We start from the raw sequence: 13,612 nt of genomic DNA on the forward strand, positions 1-13,612 counted from the left end.
CTCCTTTATAAAGTTTGTTTTTTCAATCATGCTGTAACTCTTGGTTAAATTTGCTTTGGCCTTTTTTATAAAGTTTGTTTGTTTGCTTGCTAAAAAAAAAATGGCTTGCAGAAAGCAAATTTAGGCACTAAAAGCAGATTGAATACACTAGCAGCATGCCACAAAACCAACCTATGCTGCAAACACCATTAGCACGAAACTAAAAAGTTACATATGACTTCCATGTAATTTCCATATATGCTTGATTAGGTCTTGTTGTAGTTGAGAATGAATATCTCTATCCCTAATGCGACGATGACATTGAACAAATTCCAAAAGCTTGCCGTATGCTCATGCGAAATTGATATGTCTGGATTGACATCAAATACATCATAATTATAATCTAAATTTTTAACATGTCTTTCATCTTCAACAATCATATTGTGTAATATGATGCAAGCTTTCATAATGTCCTTTAAAGTTTCACGATGCCATAAACGTACTAGTCCACGCACAATGGCAAATCTTGCCTGCAACACTCCAAATGCTCGTTCAACATCTTTTCTTGTTGACTCTTGAGCTACAGCAAATTGTTTGTGTTTATGACTTTGTGGAAATGGAATTGTTTTCACAAATGTTGACCATGAAGGATATATACCATCAGCAAGGTAGTATCCCATTGTATAGTCATGACCATTGATTGAATAGTTAGTTGGTGGAGCACGTCCTTCAGCAAGTTCTGTAAATAAAAAAGATCTCTCTAAAACATTTATGTCATTATGTGATCCTGGTGGTCCAAAGAATGCATGCCATATCCAAAGATCATATGAAGCTATAGCTTCAAGAACTATAGTTGGTTCACGAACATGACCAACATACATCCCTTTCCAAGCAACTGGACAATTTTTCCATTTCCAATGCATACAGTCAATACTTCCTAACATTCCAAGAAACCCACGATTGTCACCTTCTTTTAACAATCTATCAATATCAATTTTGTTTGGAGATCTCATGCACTTCTTCGAAAAAATTGAAACTATTGCTTTAACAAATTTTTTAAGACTTTCAACTGCAGTGCTTTCACCAATCCTTACATATTCATCAACATAATCTGTTGCAACTCCATATGCAAGCATCATTAATGCAGTAGTGATCTTTTGGAGAGAAGACAAACCCAAAAATCCAATAGCATCCCTTTTTTGAACAAAATATGGGTCATGAGCTTCTACAGTAGATTGAATACGAAGAAAAAGAGATTGATTCATTTGAAACCTCCTTCGAAATAAATTTGGAGAATATACAGGATTTTCTCCAAAGTAGTCGTGAAAAAGCTTGTGATGCCCATGAACTCTATCACGCCATATATAGGCATGACCATAAACTGAACCGCGATGTGGTGATGTCCTCCTTCTTTTATTAAGCAACTCTCCTATGGCAGATATTGTCAACTCCAAATCATCATCTGAATCAGAATCATTAAGAATAACACCGACTAAACTAGTAGAAAGCATGGCGTAATGGAAAGGAAAAGAGGTGGAAATATTGTGCAGGAGAAGATGGAATTGATCAATTGAATATAAAAGGAACAGTTTAGCTTACAAAGAAAAATGGAGAGAAAGTAATGAAATATAAAGAGGGAAATTTAGGAAAAAGAAAAGAGAGAAAAAATTAAAATCATAAATGCTTTATGGGAAAATTCAAAATAAAGAATTAAAATAAAGAGTCTATTGGACTTAAATAAAATTTTTGCTCTTTATATTTAAAAATCAACAAAGATACTCTTTATTTATAAGAAATATGCTCTTTAAAATAAAAAGCACCATTGGAAATGCTTTTACTATCCTATGTAAATATAACGCATAGTACGAATACTATGCGTATGGTACCCATACTATGCTTTATATTTACACAGGATAGTAAGATGGTTAGTAAGATCGTGAGTAAGCATAGTATTATTGGTATTTTTTATACACTTCTTACTAACCATTATTACCACTCACTCTATTTTGTGTTTTTGTTTGTCCATGTCAAAACACTCGGTCTTTGTTAATAATTATGTTACGAATCATTCTTTTCTGTCTGCTTAATCAAACTCAATCCTCAAATATCTTTACCCCTTTCAGTAGCATGCCCTGTAAGAGCAAATCTCTATCAATATGACGTGGAACAATTCCTATCAGAGAGATGATTCCAAGCTCATGAAATGGTGTCTGTCTGGTATTTCATCATTTGAAAAATGAAAACTCTGCTATAAATTCCTAATAAACCTACCGCCTTCAACCATTCAGAAACCAAAAATCGGATGCGTAGGATATTTCATCATAAATCTTGCCACTGCATACAACAACCGTGGAAATAATCAAACTATATGAGTTAATTCTTTTTCGGTTCAAGAACAGGGGATTATAAATAAAGTCCAGCTAACTTCAATATAGAATAAAGTCTATAAGAGATTGTTTGCAAACACAATAGTTTTTAGTTATTCAATCGCAATTCGCAAAGAATGCAAAACCCGGAGAAGGCAAATTGACTACCAAGGAGTCTGAACCATGGACCCTTGTCCTTGGGCACATTCTCATGCCCAATTGACACTGCTGAAGAATTATCCTGGAAAATCCATTTCAATTTCATTTGCAGATATTATATGTAATGAAACCTTTGATAAGGTGACATAGTATTATTCTGTCATAAATAATCCTAAACTCATAAGAGTGTTGCATTTGAAAGATGAAAACTTTGCTAAAATTCCTAATGCAGCTCCAGCCTCCATTCATCATTAAGAAACCAAATTACAACTCAAAAGTACAAAAAAATTGGATGTGTAGGATATTACATCATAAAATTTGATGAATTTCAAGTAAGATAATTACTACCATACAGCTACAAAAGAACTAATCAAACTACAGGATTACTTTCTTTTTGGGTTCAAGAACAGGAGGATCAACATCAATTCCCATATTAGCAGCAGTACCTGCTATAATTCTCATGGCTGATTCAACAGTCGTGCAATTCAAATCTGGAAGTTTTTCAGTGGCAATGGCCCGCAATTGTTCAATGGTAACCTTTCCCACTTTCTCTAACTTTGGGTCTTTCGAACCTTTCTCCACTCCTACAGAAGTGTCCAGTATAAGCAAATGACTATCTTATACTCGTGAAGATTAAATGGCAGAATGGTATGCAGAGTAATCATTAATCAATTTAACCATTTACAATCAAGATATACCACTATTCTACTATAACAAACTCTCTGTTGAGCAGGGTCTAACTCATTCAGCATGGGCAAAATATCCTCTTTCTCAATGACAATCACAACCAGACGAAACAAGTAATTTAAAGCATACTGTCACAGATATCTCTAGATTGTGGCATGCTCATGTATACGTTCAAAACACCTTACACTAGTTCTGCAGTCAGTTTAGTTCATATTCCGAAGACAATGTCACAAGGAAGCTATTTTCACTATTTCAAATCATCATTCCTAGAGAATAGGATTCGGTTCATTTCAACGTCTGACAAGCCAAGAAGGGAAACCACCAATTCTTCAACTTCAAGTCATAATTGTGTTTCTCTTATATGGTTGCATGATCCAAGACCATGTCATTAAGTGAGTTACAAAAGTAAGATAAAAAAAGAACAAGCAAGATACAATCAACACAAAACAACAAGTGTTTGGCACCGGCTCCACTAAGAACATGGTGATTATGGCATATAAGAAAATTTTTAGCCCTCAACAATAGAGCATCTTTATTTCTCTATGTACGTCTCTCTATGAGTAAATTGAATTCTTCTGTGACTACCAAATTGAAACTTATATTTCTTGGCTCAAAACCAACATTAATATTGGCAAACCTCACCTAAAAGTGAGGTGCAGGATCCAAATTAAGGGAAGAAACAGAACATGTAAATAGAAGCAAAAATGATCAAACACTTGGTGAGAATAGATGCATACCGGCAGCCTTGAGCAGCAAAACAGAAGCAGGAGGGGTCTTGAGAATAAAAGTGAAGCTCTTATCCTGAAAACAAAGACATGAGTAAAACAAAAGAATGATAAACCTTGCATTGCATTCGAATTGAAAATGAAAGAAGAGAGTAACGTACATCGTAAACAGTAATTTCAACGGGAATAACATAACCGGCTTTGTCAGCAGTTCTAGCATTGTAATCCTTACAAAAAGCCATTATATTTACACCCTTTGCACCAAGAGCTGGCCCCACAGGCGGCGCAGGTGTGGCCTTCCCTGCTTCCAGAGCCAGCTTTATCAATCCAACCACTGCAAATTCAAACACCCAAATCAAGTCAATTCATATAATCAAAATGAAAGAAATGGGTATAAAGGGGATACCTTTCTTGGATTTTCCTCCAGGCTTAGGAGGAGCCATGGCAATGACAGTGAGAAATCTAGGACTGGAAGAGAGAAGCGAAGATGGTTTCTTGCTGAAGAATTGGAGAGAAATATTTGAGTTAGAGGATAAGTTGATGGGTGAAGGGAACATAGAAGAGGAAAGTCTACCATTATCAACATTCTTAAAAGGAACCAGAGAGGAGGTGGATAGAGAAGAAGCCATTGAAGCTGTGAAAGATTGAGAAAGGAGAAGAGCTGTTTTGGATAAAACCAATGGAGGATTGTATCTTCCATACTTGAACCGTCATCTTCTTCCCAGGCCCATACTAAATTATTGGGCCTTCGTAGTGGATTTCAAGCCCAATATTAATAAAACTCAAACTGCATCGTCAACTCGTCATCATCTTCATCATCAATAAAAAAACAATTTAAAACGACCAAAGGGAATGAACGTGGTGTATCAACTGGATTAAAATACAGATTATGGTGTTTTCTTTTCCCTTTTACCTTTTCCTGGTAGAGCACGATTTATCAGACTGAATTGGTTGGTTGGTGGGCTTTTGCAAGTTGGTATTCTTTACGGCGAACAAAATAAGTAAATAACAACACCTTTATTCATCGGGCTTCTTTGGGAACTCCCACTACGCACCTCTTCTAGAACTCTTGTCACTTCCTTCAATGCATTTACTCAAAGCCAGATAATGGTATATAACAATTTATTTGACTTTTAAATAAACTTAACATGATTACTTTAGGGTGCGCTTTGTTTTGAGGATGTTAGATCCATCTAGCCGAAAATTATCATAATAGATCTATCCATTTTCGATTAGATCTACTCTGATATAACCGTTTCGGTCATCAATATTGTTAGAAACGGTCATATTAGAGCCTCCCAATGACTCTCGGTCATTTTTAGCGATTCCGAAGACTTTCCGGTGGAGATCGACAGTGATTGGCCAGCTGGCAACGATGGTGGTTGGCCAACTATCGACGATGGTGGTCTGTAATTTATTTTAAATATAAAGACATTATTATCCAAAAACTTAATTAAACAAGGGTAAAATTGTGATGGTGGATTAATGTAAATTGACTTTAAAATAAGGATATTATTGTCCAAAATTTTTATTAATAAAGAATAAAATTGTAATAAAAATAAGATTACCTTAGTAATTTTACAATACCTAAGAAAATAAAAATAATCTGATTACCTTCAATATTACTAATCATAACTATTATTGGTATTAGAAGATTATCAAAATCTTATATTATTTGATAATCAAACATAATAATCAAGTAATATAAGATGACATAACCCTAATAATATTATATAAACTCCCACCAAACACCCACTAAGATTTTTATTTAATTAATAGAATAATTGGTTTGATTATCATATATTTGAATATGAAACCATTAAAATAAGCACAGCTCTTCCTTGTAATGATGCTGTTATAGAATTCAAAATTTGGAAGCATTATTTAATGGTTAAGGGCGTTTTAGTGGACGTTTATTTATAAGTTTTGGGGAAAGGTAGGTTGCGACAAAAGACATCTGCCGAGGCAACTCATAATGGTGGCCGGAAGAAGAAGATTCCTGAGGCAAAGCAACAAACAAATATAACCCAATCAAACTCAATCTCGGCCTTGCAAAAACACACATGGGTTTGGTGTATGTTTTGATGGAGATGACAAGATGCATCAGCATCACATTTCTGGTGAAGAAGCTAAGCCATTTCAAGTTGATGTTTATGACGTTACTCGCTCATCTGGGTCTGCTCAAACCACCGTCACCATTACAAGAAGTTAATTCTCAAGAAGATCCCACTGCCACTGGTTATGTTCTTGTTATAGATGGTCCAAATCCTTCGATTGTCACTGTCCCACTCCACATACTAACATCCTTGATCAAGAAGAGCCTTCCAGTTGTACAATATAGCAGCTTTATAGAAAGATTTGGAGCTCATAATGATGATGAAGATACCAATTCCGTATGTTCTGTTTGCTTAGAATGTATTGAGAGAAACGAAGAGATCAGAGAGTTGCTCAACTGTTCGCATCTTTTCCATAGAAAGTGCTTGGATTATTGGGTTGATGAAGGTCAAGTTACCTGCCCTCTCTGTAGATCCTTGCTATTTCCGGCTAAGGGAGAGATGATATCTTATTAATTAATGTCTTTTGAAGTACTCTAGTGTAAATATATTTTGGTTTTTGGGTTTTGGGTTAATCCTATTTATTTATGTTTGGCATCTCTTATTTCCTTTCTCTTTCTATGTTTATGATTTCATAAATCTAGCTTCGGACACTGCATTAAACTGGTCAGTGAACACTAACAGGGTGTTCAGATAGACTTAAAGAACTCAACAGAACGAGGAAGCCGCCACACCTCTAAAAGATACCAGAGCAACCTGTCAAGCCAAAAACAAAGTTTTGATTATACCACCTACCATATCAAGCCACCTAATGTTAACCACTTCATTAGCCAAGTCTTTGGATACCCAAATTTTACATTTATTAATTCCTTTTCAATCATGGAATTTGCATTTTATGAACCAAAAAAAAAATTACAGTCATGTGCAGAAACATTATTAACATATTGTTAAGCTAATCTTATATTTATTGTTCTAATCACGTGCTAATACACAGAATCTGTAAAAAGCCAACGGTCAGCTATGACGGGCCTTCTTCTTCTTCTTCTCTCTTCAACACACCCAACTCAAAACACATAATGGTTTGGCCCATGTTGTCATAAAGACGCAGAAAAGGATGATGAGCATCATATTCGTATACCTGTTACATCAGATTAGTTATTTGAAACAGGCACTTATACTTGTGGATCTACTCGAGCCACCTGAGCAAGCTATTTCTTAACAACATCCCACCAATTATGTTCTTCCATTAATGAATGGTCAATCTCCATCACTAGTTCCGGTCCCAGTTTATGTACTCATCTCATTTATCAAGAAGAGACTACCAGTTATAGAATATGGCAAATTACTCAAGGGATTTGAAGATAATAACACGGCATGTGCAGTGTGCTTAGATTGCATTGAGAAAAGCCACAAGATCAGAGGACTATGCAACTGTTCTCACGTGTTTAATAAAGAGTCTGGAAAGATGGATGGACGAGGGTCAATTTACCTGTCCTTTGTGCAGATCTAAGTCGGTATACAAGTACAATGTGTGGCGGAAGTTCATTGATTGTTCAAATTATTGACTATTGGACGATGATCATGTTATGGATGGGACATGATTCTAATATCTTTATCTAATTTGTAACCAAACTGATTATAAACATTTTGAAGGTGTACAATGTGAATATATCAATTTTATTTTATTTTTTCCAAAGTATAAAAGCTCATTTAGAATATGTTAATGTACTGGGTTTCTGGTCAAATATATGGAAACTAACAAACAAAGTGTCAAAGATTGGTTCACATATTTTCCCAAAAAAAGTTCCAAAAAAGTTAACTTTATTTCGCCGATTTTCAAAATAGTTTTCTAAATTATTTAATTTCCTTTAATCTTCTTAAATTTGTTAATTTAACTAAACAACCCCCAAATTTTTTTTTTAAAATTGACAAAAACACCCCAGTAACCAAAATTTACCAGATTCTGGCCACCATTGTCGGAAACTGGCCAGAATCTGGTGTAATGGCGCACTACCGGCTAAATCTGATCGATAGTGCGCCAATCTAGCCTTTTCTGACCAGATCTACGGCCAAAGATCTGGTCGTCAACGGCCAGATCTTTGGCCGTAGACAGTCGTCAATGACGGCCAAGATACGGTTGTCGTTGACCATCAACGACGACTGTATCTTTGGCCATCCTTGACGACCAAATGCGGCCAGATCTGGCTATCAATGGCTAGATCTAGCCGTAGATCTGGCTGGAAAAGGCCATATCGGTGCATGACCGGCAAGATCGAGCCGATCATACGCCGATAAGGCAACTCCGGCCACCCTCCGGTGGTGGCGGCCGGCTGTCCGTATTTTTGAGTGGATTGGGGGTGTTTTTGTTAACTTTGAATATTTTATTATAGGGGTATTTAGTAAATAAATAAACATAGGGGTGTTTGTATTAATTTTCAAAATTCTACATCGTAATACCCATCCAATTTAACTTTTTTCAAAAGATTATTCTAAAAATTACCCAATAATGAACCAAACGGAACCTAGATTTTTTTGGACTATTTCCAGATAATCTGGCACAGGCATGTTTGTCATTAGCCTGAAACAATCTTCTCTTACAATGCTGTCGTTCGAATAATAAAATAACTTAGCCATGCAAGGCAATCGGACAATCGACAATTTGGCATCTACAAATAATTTATTCTGGGCTAAGAATTAACTCATTGATTGACTATGATAATTTTTGTGAAGAGTGTTTTAATAGCCTACAAAACGAAAGTGATGGACTTCATAAAAGGACTGGAGTAAACTTATATAGTAGAAAAATTAAATAAAGACATCTCTGTTGAATGGTGATACCATGCTGGAAATGATAAAGTTGGCAGAAAAATTTGAACGACATGTTTTGCCGCCGTTTGGACTCCCATTGTTCATGCAAAAGCAGTTTTTGGTCACTGTTTTAGGAATGATTCAGTGATGTGTTTAGGTGTATTAGATTTGATTAAATGTAATTTTTCTTATGCCTGTACGTGTATTAGTTGGTGTATTGTGTTTAAATTTGAAATTTGTAAACCATTAGGTGAAACAGTGGCTGATGCTTGTATAAATTTATCCCTGTTTTTTGAATAAAAAACAAAGCATTATTTTCTAGTCTCGGTTCTCTTTCTTTCATCAGTTTCTCTTCTTTGTTTTCATGCAAAACCAACAATTGGTATCAGAGCATATATTGACCTTAGAGGGCCCAATACACTCATCTTCTTAATCCAACCTTTCAACCCCTGTTACGATATCCTCTTTGTCAAAACTCCAAATATTCAGTTTCAATGGCACAACCTTCAGCTTCTCTTACTCCTCCAGTCTTCAATGGCGAGCAATATCATATGTGGGCAGTCAAGATGAAGGCATTCCTTCGTGGACAGGGTCTGTGGTAGTACGTGGAGGAGAACCGTTAACTGCCTCAGTTGGGACCAAATCCCACCCTAAATCAAATCAGGATGCATGAAGAAGAAGCTGCCAAGGCACTGAGAGCCCTTTCTCACATCCATGCAGCAGTAACTAACCTTGTATTCTCGCAAGGATTATGGCGTATGAAACACCAAAGGAAGCATGAGATAAGTTGAGAAAAGAGTATACGGGAAGTGGCACAACAAGAGGCATGCAAGTGTTGAACTTGAGAAGGGAATTTGAGTTGCTGAGAATGTAAGAAACTGAGAAGGTGAGAGAGTATGTTGACAAATTTATGAGTGTGGTTAATAAAATTAGATTGCTTAAAAGAATAGTGGAGAAAGTGTTGGTGAGCGTACCTGAAAGATTTGAGACTAAAATCTCCTCTCTTTAGAATTCTAAGGACCTGATTCAAATAGCACTCATTGAGCTGGTCCATTCCTTACAAGCTCAAGAGCAAAGGAGGCTTTTAAGGCAAGAAGACATAGGTGCAAGTGCTATGATTGCAACACATAAAGGGAAGTTTGTGCAGGGAGGAAATAAGAGAAACACTGGAGACAAGAAAGGGCCAACGTTCAGTGGAACAAATCTGGTAGGATAAAGGAGTATCCACCGTGTTCCCGCTGCAAGAAGAAGGGACACTCAAAGAAAAGGTGCTAGTTCAGACTAGGAATTTAGTGTAGAGCCTGCAAGCAATTTGGTCATATAAAGAGAGTTTGTAAAAACAAAGGGGAACCCTCTCAGCAGCAAGCTCAGATGGTTGAAGACTTGCAGCAAGGGCAGGAAGCTGAGCAATTATTTATGGCATCCTGCAGCACAACCTCACTTTGCAATGAAACCTAGTTGATTAATAGCAGGTGCACCAATCACATGACTCCGAATTTGCAAAGCTTTATCAACTTGGACAAGGCATATCAGTCCAAGATCAAGATAGGGAATGAAGAATTTATGGATGTCAAAGGGAGAGGTGATGTGGCTGTGCAAACTCAATCAGGTATCAAGTTGATTTATGATGTTCTTTATGTTCCTAAAATAAATCAAAGTTTACTTAGTGTAGGACAAATGTTAGAGAGAAAATATGTTCTACATTTTTAAGATCAATCTTGTAAAATACTAGATAGTGAGGGCTATGAACTTATGAGCGTTAGAATGATGGGAAAAAGCTTTCTCATTGATTGGAAAAAATTAGAATTCAAAGCTCATAGTGCTAAGGCAGATGAATATGAAATTTGGTATAAATGATTTGGCCATTATCACTACCACGGCCTCAAAGAAATTCAAACCAAACAGCTGGTCCAGAACATGCCCAAAATTGAGGAAGTTAAATCCATATGCCATGCATGTCAACTTGGCAAGTTGAGTAGACCACCCTTTCCCGTAGAAAAGCTGCAACTCATCTACACAGATGTATATGGACCTATGCAAACATCTTCATTGAATGGGAGTAAGTATTTTATCTTGTTCATTGATGATTGGTCTAGAACGTGTTGGGTGTATTTCTTAAAGCAAAAGAATGAAGTGGCTGGAGTTTTTGGGAGGTTTAAGTTGCAAGTTGAAAACCGAACTAGTTTGAGTATTAAAATGGTGAGGAGTGACAATGGGAGTGAGTATACATCAAAAGAGTTTGAAACAATCTGTATAGAGGTAGGGATTAAGCACCAATACAGCAGTCCATATACTCCACAACAAAATGGAGTAAGTGAGAGGAGGAATATGACTGTTGTAGAGATGGCGAGGTGCATGTTGGTTGAGAAGAAATTGCCGAAATCCTTCTAGGTAGAGGTTGTAAATACTTCAGTCTATTTACTTAATAGTCTTCCCACAAAAGCCTTGATCAACCAAACCCCTTATGGAGCTTGGTATGGAATCAAACCAGCCATGGACCATTTAAGGGTCTTTGGCAGCATTTGTTATGTCCTTGTTCTAGCAGTCAAGAGGAGGAAGCTGGATGACAAAGCAACTATAGGAATACTTATTAGATATAGCAATCAATCTAAGGAATATCGAGTGTATAGTCCAGAAAACAAGAGGATCCATGTCACAAGAGATGTTAAGGTTGATGAGAAAGGTGTGTGGAATTAGGAAGAGAACAAAGTTGATGAAGGAGAAAAACCACGGCTGACTAAAGCTACTGGTGGTCAAGTTCTTGAAGAAGATGGAAGTGAAGCTGAAGAGGAGTTCCCAGTTAGAGGTACCCGATCTTTGGTTGAGGTATATGAGAGCTGTAATATGGCTGCACTTGAACCAATAAGTTTCACTAAAGCAACAAAATCTGAAGCTTGGAAAGTTGCTATGCAGGAGGAGTTAGCAATGATAGAGAAAAATTAGACTTGGAAACTTGTGGACAGACTAGAGGATAGAAAAGTGATTCAAGTCAAGTGGATTTTCAAGAAGAAACTTAATCCTGATGGTTCAGTTCATAAGCACAAAGCTAGGTTGGTTGTCAAGGGATTTGCTCAACAATATGGAATTGATTTTCAAGATACATTTGCACCCATGGCTAGGCAAGATACAATCAGGTTGTTACTTGCTTTGGCTGCACAATTAGGGTGGAAAATCTTCCAACTGGATGTCAAGTCTGCGTTCTTGAATGGTTGGCTCAATGAAGAGATTTATATTGAGCAACCGGAAGGATACCAAGTTAAAGGTCAAGAGAATAAAGTGTACCTTTTGAGGAAGGCTTTGTATGGCCTAAAACAGGCTCCTAGAGCCTGGTATAGCAGGATCAATGATTATTTGATCAGCTTGGGTTATTTGAGAAGTCCCAATGAGCACACATTATATGTGAGAGAGGTGGAAGGTGAATTGATTATTGTTTCACTGTATGTAGAAGACCTTCTCATTACCGGAAGCAGTCCAAGTAAGTTGAATGAGTTTAAGGAAGTCATGCATTGTGAATTTGAAATGATAGACCTTGGGAAAATGTCCTACTTTCTCGGTATGGAAATTAATCAAGCCTCATGTGGGATTTTTGTTAATCAAAGGAAATATGCTAATGAGGTTCTTAAATGGTTTGGCATGGATAAGTGCAAGCCAGTCAATACACCGCTGGTTTCAACTCAAAAACTGAACAAAGAAGATGAGGTTGTGAAGGTAGATGAGGGTCTGTACAGAAGCTTAATAGGTTGTTTGTTGTACTTAACAACAACCAGGCCTGATTTAATGTTTGCAACAAGTCTTCTCTCCAGGTTTATGAGTAACCCGAGTGAAATTCATCTTAGGGCAGCCAAGAGGGTGCTCAGATATATTAAAGGTAATCCTAGATTTGGTGTATGGTTCAAGAAGTCTGAAAATTTCCAGCTTGTTGGATATTCAAACAGTGATTGGGCTGGATCGATTGATGATATGAGGAGTACTTCCAGTTATGAGTTTTTCTTGAATTCAGGAGTTGTGTGTTGGCTGTCCAAAAAGCAGGAAACTATAGCTTAGTCTACAGTAGAAGCAGAATATATTTCTGCTGCTGCTACTGCTGTGAACCAAGCCATTTGGCTTAGGAAAATTCTAAATGATCTAAAGCAAACTCAAAGGAAGCCTACTGTGATTTTTTGTGACAATCTGTCTACAGTTGCTATGGCCAAAAACCCAGTTCATCATGGCCGTACCAACCATATAAAGATAAAATTCCATGCTGTAAGGGAAGCTGAACAAGATGGTGAAGTTGAGTTGATACACTGCCGGGGAGAAGATCAGGTCGCAGACATCATGACTAAGCCATTATCCAAAGCCAAGTTTGAATATCTTCAGTTTAGACTTGGTGTTTCCAGGAATGATATCAAGGAGGAGTGTTGAATGGTGATACCATGTTGGAAATGATGAACTTGGCAGAAAAATTTGAATTGCATGTTTTGCCGCCGTTTGGACTCCTACTGTTCATGCAGAAGTAGTTTTTGGTCACTGTTTTAGGAATGATTCAGTGATGTGTTTAGGTGTATTAGGTTTGATTAAATGTAATTTTTCTTATGCATGTACGTGTATTAGTTGGCGTATTGTGTTTAAATTTGAAATTTGTAAACCATTAGGTGAAACAGTGGCGGGTGCTTGTATAAATTTATCCTTGTTTTTTGAATAAAAAACAGAGCATTATTTTCCAGTCTCGGTTCTCTTTCGTTCATCAGTTTCTCTTCTTTGTTTTCATGCAAAACCAACAATCTCAAACGTTTTTCATTTTCATTTGTAATCACCTTAGTGACTGGTCATGTTAGCTCTGTTATGATGACAT

The 13,612-nt window shown here is 36.7% G+C and overlaps 2 protein-coding genes across 2 annotated transcripts; both read right to left on the bottom strand.

Moving 5' to 3' along the window:
- Nucleotides 1-245: 245 nt before the first annotated feature.
- On the bottom strand, nucleotides 246-1,490 carry LOC116117219. Its single transcript, XM_031403251.1, has one exon. It carries the CDS (start codon nucleotides 1,488-1,490, stop codon nucleotides 246-248), a length of 1,245 nt encoding a protein of 414 aa, XP_031259111.1.
- Nucleotides 1,491-2,674: 1,184 nt separating this feature from the next.
- On the bottom strand, nucleotides 2,675-4,553 carry LOC116117180 (50S ribosomal protein L11, chloroplastic-like). The gene is made up of 4 exons (XM_031403208.1): nucleotides 4,323-4,553; nucleotides 4,078-4,250; nucleotides 3,929-3,992; nucleotides 2,675-3,088 (listed from the first exon to the last, which is right to left on the bottom strand). Exons 1-4 carry the CDS (start codon nucleotides 4,543-4,545, stop codon nucleotides 2,880-2,882), a joined length of 669 nt encoding a protein of 222 aa, XP_031259068.1. The 5' UTR covers nucleotides 4,546-4,553; the 3' UTR covers nucleotides 2,675-2,879.
- Nucleotides 4,554-13,612: the final 9,059 nt, after the last annotated feature.

Source organism: Pistacia vera, unplaced genomic scaffold, assembly GCF_008641045.1.
Source record: "Pistacia vera cultivar Batoury unplaced genomic scaffold, PisVer_v2 Contig800, whole genome shotgun sequence".
Classification (NCBI taxonomy): domain Eukaryota; kingdom Viridiplantae; phylum Streptophyta; class Magnoliopsida; order Sapindales; family Anacardiaceae; genus Pistacia; species Pistacia vera.